Source organism: Dreissena polymorpha, chromosome 1 (assembly GCF_020536995.1).
Source record: "Dreissena polymorpha isolate Duluth1 chromosome 1, UMN_Dpol_1.0, whole genome shotgun sequence".
Classification (NCBI taxonomy): Eukaryota; Metazoa; Mollusca; class Bivalvia; order Myida; family Dreissenidae; genus Dreissena; species Dreissena polymorpha.
In genome coordinates this window covers 31,307,469-31,327,550 of record NC_068355.1, presented here as the reverse complement: position 1 = coordinate 31,327,550, position 20,082 = coordinate 31,307,469, and the positions used below count along the sequence as shown (strand labels likewise).

The following is a 20,082-nucleotide window of genomic DNA, read 5'->3' as shown; positions in this document are numbered from 1 at the left end:
TGGCCATGTCAGACAACACTGACAACCTAGGCCTGTGGTTTATCAAAGAAATCATAGCCAGAGTTCATCATGTATTAATGGACATGAGTCAACTGATATTTAATGAAAACTAGCATTTACAAATTAGAACAGGTAAGAAATGATAATTATATCATTTAAAACAAGAGATGTGTTCGTCAGAAACACAATGCCCCCTATTGCGCTGCTTTGAAATAAAATTGCTATTTATCATTTGGCAGGTATAGAAATCATCTCCCTTTAAAGCTTATTACTTCCCTTGAATTTTGTCCAATCCAACTGGAGTGGGGGGGGGTGTCTCACAGTCAATTATGACCATGTCAGACACCACTGACAACCAAGGCCTGTGGTATAAAAGAGATCATAGCCAGATTTGATCATGTATCTATGGACATAAGTCCACAGGTATGTAATAAACATGAAAGAAATGATAATTATATAATTAAAAAAAAAACTTTGACAAATCAATCATTTGAGTTATAAATAATCAAAATAATAAATCTGTACAGTAACTGTGAAAAGAACTTCAATTCTTGGTAAGGAAATATATATAATATGACATTTATAATTTAATAAATTACTTCCCTTGAACTGTCTCTAACAAATCTCTATTTTGAGTAGCAAATAATTAGAAGCCACTACCGTGACTGTAGATTCAAAACTCAAAATGTGCAGCTCCATGAGATACACATGCATGCCAAATTTATCAAGTTGCTATGTTCAATATTAATTAGGTATCTCCCATTAAAGCTTATTACTTCCCTTGGATTTGTATTTTTTACCGTAGACCGTAAAGGATGACCTTGACCTTTTACCATGATGTGTTTGTCAGAAACAAAATGCAACCTACTGCACCACTTTGATTTATTTAACAAAAATATATACGTTGGCAGGTCAGACAACTCTGTCCATTTAAAGCTTTTTACTTCCCTTGGATTTGTTTTTTCGACCCTAGACCTTGAAGGATGATGTTCACCTTGAAATTTTACCACTCAAAATGTGCAGCTTCATGAGATAAACATTCATGCCAAATATCAAGTTTCTATCTTCAATATTTAAAAAGTTAAGGCCAATGTTAAGGTTTTAGCACGACGCCTACGCCGGACGACTAGCTGGCTATGACAATAGCTCGGGTTTTCTCTGAAAACAGCCGAGCTAAAAATTAACCAAAACTAGAGCTTCGTCACAGACGTGACTTATACCCTACATGCCGCATTGACACTGAATATTTTGCATGTTGCATTCACAAAAAAAAAACAGCGGACACCATCCTTAATGTTTAAAACGCACTAAGTGACCCCGTGACCTAGTTTTTGACCCGGCAAGGCCCATGTTCAAACTTTACCTATACATCATCTAGATACAAATTCTAACCATGTTTGGTGAAGCTCTGATGAAAACTATTTGAATTAGAGAGCGGACACCATGCTTAATGTTTAAAACGCACTAAGTGATCCAGTGACCTTGTTTTTGACCCGGCATGATTCATATTCAAACTTGACCTAGACATCATCTAGATACAACATCTGACCAAGTTTGGTGAAGATCCGATGAAAAAAACTTGAATTAGAGAGTGGACACTTAATACAGACCGACCGACTGACAAGCTCACTCCTATATACACCCCTAAGCTTCGTTTGTGGGGGTATAATAAACAAGAAGGAAAGTTCACATGATTGTAAATATGTCTGATTTTATCACACAAGAAGCAATACTTTTCTAGGTCACACATGACCAAAATAAACACAGCTGGATTGAAAGATGTATGGACACAAAAGGGTAAATCTACATGCACCCACCAATCTCTGAAAGTGAGGCCATGAACAAGCATGCACATGACACGAAAACTCACCCAAGGTTCGCTCTGCATGATTTTCATAGACTAAGGGTTGTGAAGCATGGGGATCTCAGAATCTGGAGACGATGACTGCCGCTGGTTCACTTGCTGTGACTGCAAATGCTCCTGGGACATACTCATTGCTCTGCTTCCCAGGTTTTCTGGAATAAAAGTAAATCGTGCTTCAAACAAATTAAAGACAATACTAGCGTTTTCAAGGACAAACAAAACTAATTTAAACCCGACAAAACACTTGTCAGTGTTTCGACCTTTCATATCGACAATGCCATGTCAAAATATTTAACTAGAGCGACAATGTTCTAGTGATGTAAAGCGATTTAAAAATGTGAAGGCAATTAAGCTAAAATAATTAGAGAGGAAACACAAGTTCATTTTGGTTTATCACCAAACTTTTTTTTTAAAGAATGTTAATAAAAACAAGAGCTCCACGGTCTGTGACAGATACCTCCCAAAACAGAGCCTTGACACCCACCACTCAATCCTTTGATGACATATCGAATGAATACCAATTTATCTCCCAATGTCACAGTGACCTTGACCTTTGAACTAGTGACCCAAATTTCAATAGACATTCTCTACTGTCCAAGACCGATGCACATATTCAGTATCAAGCCAATCGGTCAATTTTTTGACAAGTTATTAATTGGACACGGTTTTCGCACTTATTGCGACAGTGACCTTGACCATTAACCTAGTGACCCCAATTTCAATAGGGGTCATCTACCGTCCATGGCCAATGCACATGTGAAGTATCAAGCCAATAGGTCAATTTATTGATCAGAAAGGATTTTCACACGTATTGTGACTGTGACCTTTGACCTAGCGACCCCATTTTCAATAGAGGTCATCTACTGTCCAAGGCAAATGTATATGTGAAGTACATGTATCAAGCCAGTTTGTCAATTTGTTGACAAGTTATTGATCTGACATGATTTTCATAATTATTGTGACAGTGACCTTTACCTTTGAAGTAGTGACCCCAATTTCAATAGAGGTCATCTACTGTCCAAGACCAATGCACACGTGAAGTATCAAGCCAATAGATCAATTCGTTGATGAGTTAGTTATAGGAAATCAACTGGTCTACCAACACACCCAACGACAGACTGGCAAACATCCTGCAAAATAATATACCCCCTTTTCTTTGAAGTGGGGCATAAAATACACGAGGCGGGTTAACAAGAAAGGGTTTAAATATACTTGTTCTAGAAAAAGTGTTATTCATATATGAAGATTTACCAAATGCAACACTTTTTTATGTTTTAGTACAATAACAAAAACTAAAGTGAGAACAGTTAAAAAGTAATTTACTTGTGTTTTATTTTGAAATCACTTGAATTTACAGGGTTTACATTTACGCACTGTTATTTTTTAAAGACAAAATTAACATTGAATACATTGATATAGCGACTCATCTGAGAATATGCCAAAGACAAGTGCAAGTATGACAGCTTGTTTATTGCAATAGACATGTGCACAGGTCGGTACTGGATTAGTCTCTTTATAGGCAGGGCTCTACTTCTAATAGGGGTCTGATGCAAAGTCGGATACACACTCTTTTTAATTGCATCTTTACAAACTGACAAAAAGTATGGTGGAAAAAACGTGTCAGATTGTGTGCACTGTTGTAGATTAATTTAATATTTTAAATTGATTTATGACAAACGAAATGTCCTATTGATATTCGACACACATTTGCATTTCTTAGAAACAAACAGTTTACTGTCTGGCTGATGATGAACAAAAATATTGTAATAATTGTTTTCATATTTTTACTTCAGTGAATAATATCAAATCTATATTTAAACTATGTAAATATATCAAATTAACTAACTAAATCATATAATAATTAGGTTTAAAATAAACCCATACAAGCAGGTAAGCTGCTGGAAATTCTCGTAATGTGTCTTGGCGTCCTCTGCTGAAGTGAGGACACTCATTTCATCCCTGCAGTCTCGGATGTCATGTTGTGAAGTCATCTTTACTGAAAATTATATAAAATATTTAAAGGGAAATGTTTAAAGATATATTCCTGTTCTGTAGTCAATTCGTTTACAGTAAAACAATGGAGGATTATTTTTAAGTATTTTTCTTTCTGTAGAATTTCCGTTTATTGTCAGTGATTGAGCAATATTTAAATGAACATGTTTCTGTTGATGCCCTGTCTTTAGTCATTTTGACAAATGTGTATGTGTATTTCTTTTGACCTTGCAGTCAAGGATAACCCATGAAAGTGCAAACACTTATTTCCAATGGGGTCCTTGGTTTTTGCTGAATAGACAGCAAGCAGAAGAGACAGTATTGAGATACAAGGAATCCGGGTGCGATACCCTAGCTTTTTGCAAATAGATCCCTTGGTTCTTTTACATGCTCATTGATAGAAACGATACACGCGAGAATTACCTGGGTTTCATACCAGTACATCTCTAGATGGGTGGGAAACACTTGAAGCATTTCTGAAATTTCCAGTGCCCCGGCCAGAAATTGAACCGGGGACCTCTGGATTGGTAGACCAGTGTGTTACCACTTGACTACCGCACCACCCGTATACAAATACAAAATTGTAAAAAAATACAAATTTAAAGGTAAATGTTAATAGATTTATGTAGTGATGCCCTGTTCTGCAGTCACTTTGTTTACAAATACAGATGGAACAATATAATATAACTTGGTCATCGAGTTTTCAATATCATTTTTCAAACATTATTAAAACCACAACAACACAGTTTATGGAATAACCTAAAGTAATTAATATACAAAATTAAGAAAGAAAATTATAAAAACTGCCTTCTTTTGGGTTTATAACTGAGATTACTAGTAAATGAGTTTATAATTTGTAGATGCATTTGGTTCATCGAGCTATGAAAAGGTCACATGGACAGAATCATAATGCCGCATGTATATGAATATTCACAAAATTGAGCCTCACTCCGTGAAAATGGGGTTATGTGTATAGAGGATATTTTGGATTCGATGGAATATCGATAATATTTCACGAGTGATCATATAAAATAATATTTTCACAAGTGGCGCAGCCAGGCTGCGGGAGTGAAAATATGCATTTTTTATGATCACAAGTGAATTAAAATATATATTCCATCAAATCCAACACATTTTCTTTTTATTTAATGCTTTTTTCACCGCTTATTAATATTGTGAAAGAGATAAACTTGATAATTTCGCTGTATTTATGACGTCATTTAGTCGAAAAAATGACGTCATTTCACCGTAAAACTGAAAAATATCGATATTTTTCACTGTTATTTTTCACTGTTTAAAACAGTGAAATACCAGTTTTATTTCACTGATATTTCTCTTTAAACCACCGGAAAGCATAAAATAAATGTATGTAGAGTATTGTCTCAAGTTAGCCTGTGCAGTTCTCACAGGCTAATCACTTTCAGACGACAATCCGCCTTAGCTAGATTTTTGCCAAAAAGACTTCCTTTATACAAACAAATACCATTACAGCTACAAGTGTTAACCCAGATTAGCCTGCGTGGACGACACTTTAAGCACATGTTCAAGCCTCAATTGTTATTATCCGCTCAAATATTAAAAAAAACATTCACCAAAGTTGAATCACCAATTTAATTTTCTCAAGTCTCATACATTTGAAAGTCACAGAGCGCAGCTGAAATACTTCCTGTTTTTGTTGCTGCTGCGATAGGGCCATAGCCAGAGATTGTGTGAGTCTTGACGCCTAAGTCACCGCTCTGAACAGGGAATGTAGGACAACACTGCTCCTCAGGCGTCACGTTCACATTATTAGAGAGCAACATATGGAGGTCAGTCACGTTAAGAGACGAGTCACTCAGCGTCTGCTCTATCTGTGGATCAGATTGTTTCATCTCGAGTGACTCGTCGTGATGAAAGTGGAACTCACCAAGGCTCAGCTGTTGGAAGTGTTGATTTAGCGCCTTGTGAGAAGATGTTAAAAGGTGGCGTGCTGAATTTCCTGAGCGAGTTGTAGTATAAGTGGATTGGGATTGCCTAAACATTCATGATGTTTGTCTTGTTTGCTTATAATGTTTTCTGCAAAGGAAATGGAAAGTAAACTAAAAATAGTGTTTTTAGTGACAAACGAATATGCCTTGACTATGTATGTTGAAACATCTTACTTAACACACCTGATTTTTAATGCAACACATTGAGTCTATATTTTATATTTAGGATTGCATAATGATTTATTTTTCGCCAGTTAGCACTCACAATAGCATTGTAATAATGAATAACGCGCACCAAAATGTTAAATACAAATTTTGGGGTTTTAAACAGTGAGGAATACATGGTAAAGTACATAATGTAGCAAGTTGCCATATTTATCTGTACATTAAAAAACAAGAATAACTTAAGCACTTTTAGACGTGACACTTTACCACTTTAAATATGACGCAATACAACGTTTTGCTAACGAATACTTAAAAATTTAGAATCAGTGCTATAAATATAAATTGTACTTATGTTCAACTTATAGAGCTGAATAAGCCAAGGAAATGAACTCAATGTCACAACCTATTAAAAACAGTATTTGTTTTGGCAAACATTTAATTGAGAATTAAGCCAGTAATTATCGAAAAATATGGAATAGACTTTTTGAGATTAGGAATGCTTTGACCAAATAAATAACACTGTAAGGTCTCACCTGAAGCTCAAGATGCAGATATGACATTCTAGCCTCGCTGATATTGCTAAGAGCACAGTTTGAGTTCTACCTAACATCTGGTTGAGAGCCTAAGGGCATACTGGACCACACAACAAAACTGCTGTCATTTTTCAACGCCTTCTCAAGTGCCGACTCAATGCCAGGCTGTTTAGGATTGGAGTGGGAAGTTACAAACCCTGATGGGTTCACCTTTAGCACCTTGTTTCAGCTGTTGGTCGAACTTCCCGCCTGAGGCATGGCCATGGATGCTCTGAGTGTTCACAACAAAGTTTGTGCTGCCTTTCTTTGTTAGCAACTGCGTCAAAAGTGCGTTCTCTTTGGACAGTTTGGACACCTATGAGGACAAACCGGGACTGTCCGTAAAGTTACAACTGTCCAGGAGTATCCCAGTGGTAAGCATACGCTTCCGACTAAAAATCTACATATATTCCTTGATTTTCTCTTGTTACTTTCCGTTGTATTGTTTGTCCCAAAAAGAATGGAACGAGTTATCCAACTTTGTATTTATCGTGATATTAGTTGTGAAGTACAACATTGAGAACTGACTGTACATGTTGCCATAACTGCTGCAATAAGTCCTTGTGTCTGTAACGGTTGTCCCATCTCCGGCACTCGGGTCTAACAAACCAATCAGGCTCAAGTGCGGATCACTCGACACGAAAATTGTGGTTGTTGAGAACCATGTGTGAAAACTCTTTGTGCTCAAAATTTTCTATAGGAGGAATTTGTTCAACGATGCTGACCCTTTGAAGCTGGATGTCAAATGGGAGAAGCTAGGGGTCAGGGGAGGGGTCGTGCTTGACTTGAGGCTTCTGTGGGCCCGACTGGTGTCGTTGCCATACCAACTCTATATCAAAACCGGGGCTCTCCTGAAAACATGGGAAATATGAACTAGTAAAAAAGGTTTATATTACAATCCATAACAAACTATGTCTCTTGATAAGAGTTGAAGTTTTTCAGAGGCAAAACTTCATTCTCATGAATTTTGAACTTGGCATTTCACTGGTTCCTTGTCCAAAATAACACGACAATTGATTCAATCAAACCATATTGTACTCAAACATCATTTAAATTGTTGGTCAATACTTAATTAATCTGTCAATTCACAATTAATATTTTTAACTTTTTTTGTTAGTGTCCGCTACAATGCAATCCCCAGACATGGAAAGGCCGCGTCCCCCCCACATCACTGGACTGTAATACGGCCAGCCTTTCACCAGACAGTTGTCTTCTTTGATGAGCAGTAGCTGTAACGTTGAGCGAACCAATATGGAATATGCAAACTGCACAGGCTAATCTGGGACACTTTACACACATGCATTAAGTCCTGTTTTCCCATGCAACCTTACATTGTTGCCATTGCATGCATGAAAACTAACTCTAAAACTTTTATTACACTGTTCTGGGAATGAGGCCGGGGTCCTTCTTATTGAGAACAAATGCATTCCATGGAATCATATTTATAAGCTTCATTAAATATCTCACAACTTTATAAAAACTCAAGGCCTTATGAGGATGACAGAAATTCGCGGGGTGTTGTGTAACTGAGGTTCCTGTATGATAAGTTGGAAAGCATCGAGCTGAAGAAGAGTTTGAGTTATTGATCCTCAAGTAAAACAAGTCCTGCTGTAAACATGATATACACAATAAAAGACGCCATTTTATGTTTTGTTAAATCATATCATTCTTGTCAATTTCATCTTGTCAAAATTCCCCCTATTAATGCATGTGCTCAAATTCTTATCCCTTATAAGTCTGCGCAGTCTGCACACACTAATAGGGACAACACTTTCCTCTTCAAAGATTTTTTCGTTAAAAGGAAGTGTCCTTTTAACAAAAATCCAGTCTAGTCGTAAAGTGTCCTACCTGATAAGCTTATGTGGACTTGACATGCTTATCTGAGACGACAACAATTAATATTATTGATGAGCCGCATATTGGCTTATAAAATAACAGCTCTGAAAGTTTAGTGAAAATTATCATTTTGAATTCACAGATTAGTATAACATTAGCCAACAATGTTTTAATACAAAATGGTTTAAGTATGCCCCCTTTCAAAGAAAAGGGGGCATATAGTGATCTGACTGTCCGTCTGTCTGTCTGTCCGTCTGTCTGTCTGTCCGTCTTTCTGTCACACTTTGCATTTAGGTTTCGAAAAATGCTCATAACTTCTATGTCCCTTGAGATATAACCTTCATATTTGGTAGGCATGTGTATATGTACAAGGCCTTTCCATACGCACACAAATTTTTACCCCTGTGATCTTGACCTTGAACTTAGGGTCCGTGTTTAGGTTTCGAAATCTGCGTTTAGGTTTCAAAAAAACCTCATAACTTCTATGTCCCTTGAGATATAACATTCTTAATACACAGGTTACATTGTAAACCATTATTATTTCAGGGACATTATTTTGGTTGATTTTAAGGGTTCACTGATCCACAAATTTATCACACACAGAAAAGTAACTGACACAAATTCATCATTTATTTTTCTGAACTGAGAAATCCACAAAATAAACTAATGTGTCCGTAAAAGTCTTTTTGACCACGAAATTTCGGATGAATATATATATATATATATATATATATATGAGTTTACACTATACAAACAAGTAAAAAGGGTATTTTATCTTAAGTAAATTCATACTTTTCTTTTCCACCTCATCTTTTTTGCCTTCTTAATACATAGGGAATACATAAGCAGGTCTTTTCCTTTTATGGGTATGTGAAACGGACCCATACGCAAAGCGTTTTTCTTTCTTTAACAAGGGCTGTTTTGTAAAACATGCATGCCCCCCATATGGGCTGTCAGTTGTAGTGGCAGCCATGGTGTTTATATGTTTTTTGTCACTGTGACCTTGACCTTTGACTTAGTGACCTGAAAATCAATAGGGGTCATCTACCAGTCATGATCAATGTATCTATGAAGTTTGATGATCCTAGGCTTAAGCATTCTGTAGTTATCATCCGGTAACCATTTGACTATTTCGAATCACTGTGGCCTTGACCTTTGACCTAGTGACCTGAAAATCAATAGGGGTCATCTGCCAGTCATGATCTATGTACCTATGAAGTTTCATGATCCTAGGCCTTAGCGTTCTTTAGTTATCATCAGGACACTATCTGGTGGACGGACAGAAGGACCGACATGTGCAAAACAATATACCCCCTCTTCTTCAAATGGGGGGCATAATAAGTGCCTTATGATTAATATGTCTCAATTATATTTCAATAAGATCTAAAAAAAAGTATATTACTAGCGTAATATGATTTTATTCTTTACATTTAAGTTTTAGAAATAGTTATATTAAATTTGTTTTTCTGAAAGCAATGGACTTTTCGCACACAAAAAATAAAAATCCCAAAATTGCATTTTTTCCCAAATTGGCCATGAAAAGGCCTGATAATTAAAACGTCTTTGTTACCTTCTGTATATTCAGGTCATCCTTGTCCACCACATCCTTGGCATCCTTGTCCTGACTCAGCAGCGACTGGAGCAGCAAAATAGCTTGATGTTTTTCTTGTATGTATATTTAGGACTCAAACAAATTTATATAAATGCAATGAAAATCAATAAGACATGTTCAACAGCATAAAATATGGCAAATTAATAAATCTCACATCAAGTGTTACCTTTCTGTAAACATTGCGTAAAATATCAATATATACTCCTCCAAAGATTACTTAAACAATTTCATATTTTATCTAAAAAATATTCATCCATATGCATTTCTTACACGGCATGGTGTTTATAGAAATGAAAGACTAAAAATAGCCTCAGTTGCTATGTACATGTGCATCTATGTACAAATATTAAATTTTCAGTTGAAATGCTTTGTTTTTTTTCATGCGAAGTTTACAGAATTAAACTTTAGGACCATAATTACACAAATGTTATGACAACAATAACATAATATGCATTAGATCTAATGTTCCAAGAAAACCCCTCACATTGTATAAGCAGATAACAATATGTGTACATAAATTATTTGTATCTTTCACTACACACTTAATGTTGTATTGTAACATCACACACTACTATGTTTGTATGCTAAACAACACATTGTCATTGAAATACTAATAACTAATTACAACAACTAATACATACATGTACACACTATTCCACTCTGAACACCAGGATGTTGTCTCTCCCCAACTGTCCCACAATGATGGATGATGTTGTGCTGCTGTAGAAGACTGACCATGGGCTCCTCACTCCATCTTCCCGTCTAGCAAGAGTAGCCAGCTTACTCTGCCCCTCCCAGCCCACCTGTTGTACAGTGTCGGAATAGTTTCCACAGACCAGCACCTGGCCTGCAGGGGTCACATGTACACCAAATGGGTCACGTAGTGCTGGGTCTGTGTATGTAGCCAGGAGTGTGCCATCCCTGGCCAGGGTGTGAAGCTTGTCATGGGAGCAGTTGGTGATGTACAGCCTGTCTCCTGTGGGACTCACAGCACACTTCTCTACTGCAAAACAGAGTAACATCAAGATATTGAATTACTGTCAATGTTAAATAATCTTATTAAACATACTGCAGTGATATTGTATTACGCATATGTTGCTATAAATAGGCCTTTACACATCTGAAATATATGCATACATTTCAATAATTCAATAGTTAAGTGTGACAATAAACTTCAGTAGCAGAGCTATTGTGTTAACGTTTGACATGTTGAAATGCGACTGGTGAGTTAGATATGAATTGAAGAAAAACAATTACACAGATGGAAACAATTACACATATTGAAACAATTGCACAGTTCAATCAACAGGTAAACATATTGTACATGTACAATCATTTAACAACCACAAAATTAAGATAGGGTCAGAAAGTGTCTCTTTCCCAGGAACTCAGTTTCTATTTATAGACATGCCATGTAATGACAGTCAAAATACTGCATTACTCATGTTTATAAATCAATAATAGTGAATCTTGTTTTGGCTACAATGTACTGTAGCATTCAAAGGGCACATATGAATTATATATCAAATATTTTATAATAAATCAGCGGGTGTTCCACTATTACATCTGAATTTTATTTTATTATCATCTCACAAAGTATGTAACTATAATTTATAAGATTTTTTTTCAAAATACTAAGATAATGGCCTAAAGGGTCAATATTTGTTGATTAAAAAAATAAATACCAATACGGTTCATTTAGTGGACGAAAATTCCCAAATTTGTCATTGTATGGATTTAAAATAAAACAATTTGACTAGACATAATACGAATGTTATCAGGATGAATTCACCATGATTCTTACCTGTATTAACAGACGACCTATCTTCATAGAGTCTGCAGACCTGTTTGCCATATAGTGTGTACTTGAACAGAGCAGTACCAGAGCAGATAAACAGGTCTCCCTGATGGCAGGTAATACCTGTACATCCATGTTGTAACTCAAGCTTCCTACCAAGAGTGAGCTGGCTCTGGGTGACTGTGATAAACTGGACATTATGTGTGTTATTATAATCATCCACAGCCACTGCAACCACACTGGGTGTGATCTGACACATGTCCCTTACATATTCAGCCACACCACAGTGACTCACCACCTGGTACTGCTGGTTCAGCAGCTTGAACCTCTCATTGCGCCTGTCTGCAACCAGCACCTGCCCATCAGTCAGAACACATATGCCTGTGATCAAACATTTATCTGAATCACTTGGTATTCTCACATTGTGCTTAGTATTACTCTGGACATTAAACGCCTTGCCTGACTTTCCCAGCAGAGTCAGTGCCTGCTGTATTATATGCTTACATTTTATGCTGGCTATAAGGCAGAGCTGCTTATGATCTCCAATTTTCGGAACAATTTCATGGAATTGTGACAAGTCATTGTGAACACTGGTGCATTTATGAATAGAACTTGTAACTGACCCTTTAATGCTTATAACTTCATCTTTCATCTCGTTAAGTTCCTTCGCAGTAATATTATCAAATTCATTCACGATAGAAACAACATTCCTACATATCTCTTCTTTTAAATATTGCTCATTTCCGCCTGATGTACCCACAGAATTATTATCACATTCATCTATATAAGTATTTAAATTGCCACACATTTGCTCTATCATAACTTCCCTATGTTCATTGTATGTTCTCTGCAATGACTGAATGCTGGCCTCCTGACTGATCTGCAGGGTTTTAATTTCCCCCAGGACAGTTTCCAGCTCCACTGACAGCCCCTCTAGGCCTGAGGGCTGCGTGTTGGTCAGCTCCGAAATCTGGGTCACTTTACTGCACTGGCTGAAATAAACAATTAATACATGTACAAACCAAGGAATAGTCAGTGATATTATGAAATGCTTCAAACAAGTATAAAGTGTCAAATAAAAACATACATGGACAATAAATTAACGCTTCTTGGGCTTAATATGGGGTATATAGATTTGCACTTTTCCATCCATCTGCGTGACTTTTCTGTTGTATATAACTCCACATGTATTCCTGCAACTTAACAAGTACAGTAACCAGGCATGTGAGCTAATGCGCACTTCTATATGTTGTTTCTGTTGTTTTCATCATAATTGTAGTAATGTCTTATATTTATACAAAAATGACATTTTAACATATGTGCAGTGTAAAATAAACAGTATTGCTTGCTACAAGAGGACTATCACTTTACATAAATATTTATCATTGTGTAATTTTACCCACATGCATAGTTTGATATGTCTTTTTCAACATACCCAGAGTTATGGCCCTGTTTAGCAAAGAAATCACATTTAAAATTGTGTTGTGAGTAACTCAAAGAGTATAGCTGATAGAGGGATGAACTATTCTTTAAGTATAGCCCACCATGTGAAATTATGCACCTTGATATTTTTTTAAAGTTTTTTTTACATAAGAAGAGTTATGTGACAATCCCTTTAACCAAACAATAATATTTTTTCAATTGTGAGAAGCGTTACTCAAATAGAGGGATACTTCTACAGTAACAGTAATTGTCAGGTTAACTTGTGCAACTCCATGTTTGTTCATAATTTAAAGAGATTTGTGCAGTTGTGGGACAAATTGGATTGTAGAGGTATCCATGTACTAAGAATACATTTCTAGTAGTTAATATTGTTTTCAGTTTTAGTATCATTGTACACCTTGACCACACTATCCATAATAACACATGCAAGAAAAGATCATTAATGCTCTTCCATCCCACAAAAAAACTAGCATGACGTATATTTAATGTCTATTCCCAAACTCAGTATGTCCAGTCTAGCCTGTGATGAGCGACTTATGACATGCAACCTGGTCTACTATCTCCCAATATTTGTTGTTGTTATTTAACCTCTTGTGATTATTTTGCTTTTGTTGTTGTCATGTGATCTATTTGTGGAAAAGTAAAGACGCCATTGTTAAATGTTTGAATGGTCAGGTTAGCGTGTGCAAACAATATGTTTGTTCAAAATGTTCCTAATTATTCTTGAGTTATCATCAGGACACCATTTTACTGTTTAGAGTCACTGTGACCTTGACCTTTGACCAAGTTACCTGAAAATCAATAGGGGTCATCTGCCAGTGATGATCAATGTACCTATGAAGTTTCATGATCCTAGGCGTAAGCATTGTTGAGATATCATCCGAAAACCATTTTTCTAAGTTGAGTCACCGTGACATTTTAATTGTCAGGTAAACTCGTGCAACTCCATATGTTTCTTCATAATTTTTTGACATTAATGCAGTTGTCTTAAATGGGTTAAAATTCAATGATTAAATGCATTTAATAATGGCAGTACTGTAATATAACTTTTATCATAATTGAAAATCTGCTTATAATATTATTATGGGTATAACAAGGAACTAAAACTGACTACTAAATCTTTATAATTTCATGTTGTAATCTTCTGTGACCTTTGACCTATTGACCTTAAAATGGATTGACCTCTTAATATTCCTCGATGTAACAGTAACCCAGATAAGCTGTGTATCGGCGTTTTTCACCCTATTAAAATGTTTAAATACGCAAAGAAATTCAATATAATGCGTATTTTAAACGCAATCAATTTGACTTTTACGCTTATTCTTTAAATTTGATGCGTACGATATGAGTCTCGATCGAAAATGCTTCGCTCAATTTCGGTAATTTTTAATTGGAATAATTTTCGTACGGCGGCGAAGATTTTATTCATTCAACAGTGAGCAAGCGCCTGGGTGACGGAGGAGCAAAACAGTCGAAGTTATTCAAACGCTATGCGGACTAAATTTCAAAACAAATTAAGCGTCTGACCAAAATATTTATGACGTGCATTTGTAAAGTGTCTGTACTTTCAGTTTCTATAACGATGCGTAATAAAAATGTCCATGCGAGGTCGAAAGACATGCGCGATTGTTGCGCTAAATGTATGTCGATCGCAAACTTTTTCCAACCACGTACAAACAACGCAATCATTTGTGTTATCGATTTCTTATCCACTGTGTATGCAGCAGTTGAAAGTAGCTAGTTGACATCCAAAAACATGACGGAAAGTCCGACTCCGTGATTGAAAAAAACTGTCAAAAGTGGTAAAAGTCATATCCCTGGTTAGAAATGGTTTACGTTGATAGGGCAGAAATAAAAGTTGAAATGTGCATACTGCAACCAGTCTGTGCAACAAAAGTAAAGCATACATGAGTTTGAGGTATAAATGTTAATAACATATTTCACCCTTTTTAAAAACTGAAATCACCCTATTTTTCAAAATCAACGGGTGAAAACCCTATTTCCCAAATAATTATCTGGGGCACTGATGTAAACATAAAACATGTTGCCTGGCTGTAGGTCAAAGCATTCCCTAGATATATTGTGGAACACAATTGGTCTACGGACCAACGGACTAAAGAACAGATGCAAAGCAAAATAACCCTGCTTCTTACAAACTGGTCCTCTATTTCTAAATATAGTCCGAGTATTAACATTCTAGCCTGTGATAAGCGGCTTATGACATGCAACCCAGCGATTTTTTTTTCTTCTTTATAAAGTACCTGTAAAAGGTATACTTTCCCAATTGAAGAAAAACGACGAAATTCCAAATTGCTGTCTGAAAATTTCCAAAAAGAAAGACAAATTCATTCATTTTTTTTTCAAAAAGCGCATTTTCTGCAAGTAAACAAACAAGTACAAGAGGGCCATGATGGCCCTGTATCGCTCCACTGCTGAAAAAGGCTGAAAATTTTCTTGGTGTGTGCAAATACTAAAATATAGGCCCTATTTAAGCAAATGTACACTTTTGTGAACCCTGGGCTAGGTCAAATTTAACCCCAGGGGCATAATTTGAGCAAACTTTGTAGAGGACTACTATATCTCACTACATACGAAATGTGGTAGCCCTAGGTCCAACAGTTAAGGACAAGAATATTTTGAAAGTTTTCACAAAATAAGCAAGATATAAGCGTACACTACGCGCCCCGCGATTTTTGCCTAAATCAACCACCACCGCGTATGGGCCAGCGTGGCAAATCGCAGTGATTCGCCGCAAATTGCGGTGAATCCACTCTGTGGTTGATTCACGGTGATTTCACTGCGACCATCTGGCGATAAAGATCAGCTGTAGAATCATTGCGAAAACACCGCAAATCGCCTTGATTCGCAGTGACTACTAGATTTAAATTTCAACTTATTAACTAATGTCATCACTATTGACGATCACATTAGATCGCGAAAATGTATTCCGATATGAAAGTAAACAGCGTGCTTGCTGAATGTCAAATCCTGATTTACAAACAATATCTTTATTTGTTGAAATAACAATTGTACAGTACGGCTCACGCAAAACCAACAAAGTTCGCGGCTACAGATTCTTTTGTTCTCAAGTTTCTCCGCAGCCACAACGAGTATTCACTCCGAAAGAAACAGTTACAGATAATAACCTGATATTTTTACTTCTACAAGATTGTTTTAACATTTCGTCAGTTTCTCTGCATACTTCATACAATTACCATCGGATGTCATCTGTCAATGATTGTGTAGGTCAATAACCATACCGAAGAAATTTTTATAGTTTAATATCGGAAACGAGACTTGCTTTAAACGTCGAAATAAACCATATCTATTTGCTTAAGAGTTGCTCAAATACACAGACGACACGAATTTAAATAATGTCGACCATTTGAATAAAATCAAATGTTGGTTTATTTGTAAAATTAATACTTTCACTTCGTCCTGATTTTCATAAAATGACTTACATGTGCATTAAAAAAACTGACAAATTCAATAAACAGATATTGGTTTATTTTCACAAAATAAACTCGCTTTCTTGATTCCCAGAAAATGATGTGTACATGTTGCATTTAATCTAAATATAAATTAAGTTGTGTATTGGTCGTTGAAGAAGATTATGAACTGTACATGACACTTAAGTGTGTAGTCAGTATACAATACAATAATTGTTTCAATAATGAAGGAACTGAAACAGCGCAACGGTTACAAAACAGCGTGTATGACATTCTTTAGGACTCTTATCATCAATATTAACCAGAATTCGCTTTTAAAATGGAAATAGGGCATATGCGGGATTATCGAGCAATGGATAAAGACGGAAGAAGTTGCATGAATGTGATTGAGACAGTTGAAACGTATGTATCGGGGAATCGAGAGACTCGGAGAAAATACGACGATTACATTCAGCGATTTTCCTCCTTCTTTATAAAGTACCGGTAAACGGTACTTTCCCAATCGAGCAAAAATTTCCAAATTCCCAATCGGCATCTGAAAAAATCCCAATCGGCGTCCGAATTTTTTCTCAAAATGATCGAAAGTTTCGTAACAAAACCCAACTTTCGGCAAGCGAACAAAGGAAATCGTATAGTTGTGTGTAACCACGCGCTCGATTAATATCTGGTTTTATTATTCAGCGCGTTCAATCAATAGAGTCGTTACTGTTTGCGGTTCTTTTGTCAGGCAGCCAGCGTACTGTTTGACGTCGGTTTGAAACCTTATCGTAGTTTAAAATGCCCTCCAGCACTGCCTCTGTGGAAAGGTTGTTCAGTCTAATGAACAATCTTTGCACGACCAATCGGAACCATCTATCACAGGACACATTGACAGCTCTAATGATGCTGTGCAGAGAGGGATGCCAGCAACTGAGTGATGATCAAACATCAAAGATTGTTGAAATTTTCAAAACAAGATGTGTTTGTGAAACACAATGTCCTCCTATATGACGTTGGACCTTGTAGGATGACCTTGACCTTGTGAAGGATGACCTTGACCTTTCACCACTCAAAATGTGCAGCTCCATGAGATACACATGCATGCCAAATATCAAGTTGCTATATTCAATATTGCAAAAGTATTCATAAAATAAGCGATTTCGGCCACATTTATTTGACCTCTGACCTTGAAGGATGACCTTGACCTTTCACCACTCAAAATGTGCAGCTCCATGAGATGCACATGCATGCCAAATATCAAGTTGCTATCTTTAATATTGCAAAAGTATTCATAAAATAAGCTATTTTGGCCACATATATTTGACCTCTGACCTTGAAGGATGACATTGACCTTTCACCACTCAAAATGTGCAGCTTCATGAGATACACATGCATGCCAAATATCAAGTTGCTATCTTCAATATTGCAAAAGTATTCATAAAATGAGCGATTTTGGCCACATATATTTGACCTCTGACCTTGAAAGATGACCTTGACCTTTCACCACTCAAAATGTGCAGCTTCATGAGATAAACATGCATGCCAAATATGAAGTTGCTATCTTCAATGTAGCAAAAGTTATTGCAAAATGTTGGCGCAAACAGACAGACAGACAGACCAACGGACCAACAGGGCAAAAACAATATGTCCCCCACTACTATAGTGGGGGACATAAAAATGAAAGCGAGAGACATTGCTTTATAAGCGATTAAAACAACTAGTAATTGATTTTGTGTCTTCTATATAATATTTTGTTATTTATATCAACTTTATTACTTTAAGAAATGGTCATTAAGGCATGCCTGCAAATGATTATTTTAATGGGTATGTTCAATTTAGTTTGAACTTTATGATGTATTCAATAAGACCCAAATTTCACGACGCGATTTTCCCAATTTAAGGATTTCACGACTCGATTTTTCCCAATTTTGAGGTTTTCACGACTCATTTTTTCCCAATTGGACCGGTACAGGTACTTTTCCCAATTGGACAAGGAAAATCGCTGATATTACAATCAGTTATGAGTTCTCCATGGCTTCAAACTGTTAATTGCATACCAATAACGCAATTCACACTCCTCCAGTTGCGGTATCATACAGCTAGCTAGGTGCGAACACTGTTTTGTTTTATACACAGCATTTAAAAAGTAAAAAATAACCTGTCAGGGACATGGGTGTGAAATACATGTTGAAATTTAAAAAAGGCTACTCTCTTATATCTGCCAACAATGCTAATAATCCCATATTGCTATAATCTTTGTGAAGATTAGACATGTACATGTAACGTAGGAAAATCGTTCTTCACTGCGTTGACCGTGAACGGGGTGAATCGCGGTGAATCACCGCGGAGATGATATTTATAGCATACACGGTGATCATGCTCGACCTAGCGTGATGATCGCGCGAGATCGCGATAATTTTTCACCCAAAATAAATAATGACCACAGAGTGTCGGTGATTTAGGCAAAAAATCGCAGTAGTGTAATATATTTGTAAAAGCATTCGAACATAATATACAATAACACTTGTCATCAGCAAAATTTCAATAGCAACTTATATACCAATTACGGCCATACAACTTTTGCAGTTAGCACTTTGAAGGCTTTTTTTACCTGACGGTGTCCTGACCCGAAAAAATATTATCCTTAAACAATTGACATGTGTTGAAAACCATATAGCATATCCCTTTATGCTATGTACTTTGTGAAACAATTGTTTTAATGTATGAAACCAATTTGTGTATAGTATTATCTGTCTACTCCAAATTAACATTGACCAACTATAAAAAAACTATTTTGGTAATAAATAATATTTATTTCATAAATATTTCTCTGTAGAAGTGTAGTGTTAAGCACCCGCTTACAGTTTACAGTTTTTGAATTATACTATGCTAATATGACAGAAGTGGTTTCATTTTTTTTAGATGCTTGATCTACATTACAGCCAACGCGGAACAAACATAATCTGCGGCTATGCCACGGCCTGAAATTTAGTTTGCGGCGGGCGTGTTGAGTGTTCACGGGCGTATTGCTGAGGCACTTGGCATCGATCTGCGCAATGACGCAGTCTGTTTTAACCTCGCCTACTTTAACGGAGTAAATCCGCCGCATACATACGCGGCAGATTGAGTGAAAAGATATACACCTACATGTACATTTGTGTAGCATAGAAACCTAGATTTATGCTTACATTTGTGTAGCATAGAAACCTAGATTTATGCTACTTTCATATTAATTATTTTCACGTTTTAATAAGCGATATGGCACTAAGTGCGCTTTAACATATATCGTTGAATAAATTACGCACAATGTTAATGTTTCGTTTGATTCTGAAATGAGCTTTCTTAAATTTGTAATCCGCAACACACTTCCGAATTTTAATGCTAATGCTACATTAACAAATTCTA

At 36.3% G+C, this 20,082-nt stretch overlaps 1 protein-coding gene across 50 annotated transcripts in view; it reads right to left on the bottom strand.

The window, feature by feature from the left end:
- LOC127875237 (uncharacterized) overlaps positions 1-20,082 on the bottom strand; it is a 58,896-nt gene that overhangs the window by 4,028 nt on the left and 34,786 nt on the right. For 42 of the 50 annotated variants that reach the window (XM_052420117.1, XM_052420241.1, XM_052420268.1 and 39 more), the window contains 8 exons: positions 11,813-12,798; positions 10,650-11,011; positions 9,967-10,032; positions 6,522-7,411; positions 5,763-5,911; positions 3,749-3,860; positions 2,840-2,994; positions 1,871-2,016 (listed from right to left, as the gene is read on the bottom strand). In XM_052420117.1, coding sequence (XP_052276077.1) covers positions 10,659-11,011; positions 11,813-12,798 — 1,339 coding nt within the window. In that variant the 3' untranslated portion in view covers positions 1,871-2,016; positions 2,840-2,994; positions 3,749-3,860; ... (2 more) ...; positions 9,967-10,032; positions 10,650-10,658. Of the gene's footprint in view, positions 1-1,870; positions 2,017-2,839; positions 2,995-3,748; positions 5,453-5,488; positions 5,912-6,521; positions 7,412-9,966; positions 10,033-10,649; positions 11,012-11,812; positions 12,799-20,082 lie in introns of those variants that run through there. The other 8 variants (XM_052420134.1, XM_052420144.1, XM_052420124.1 and 5 more) reach the window with 8 other exon arrangements.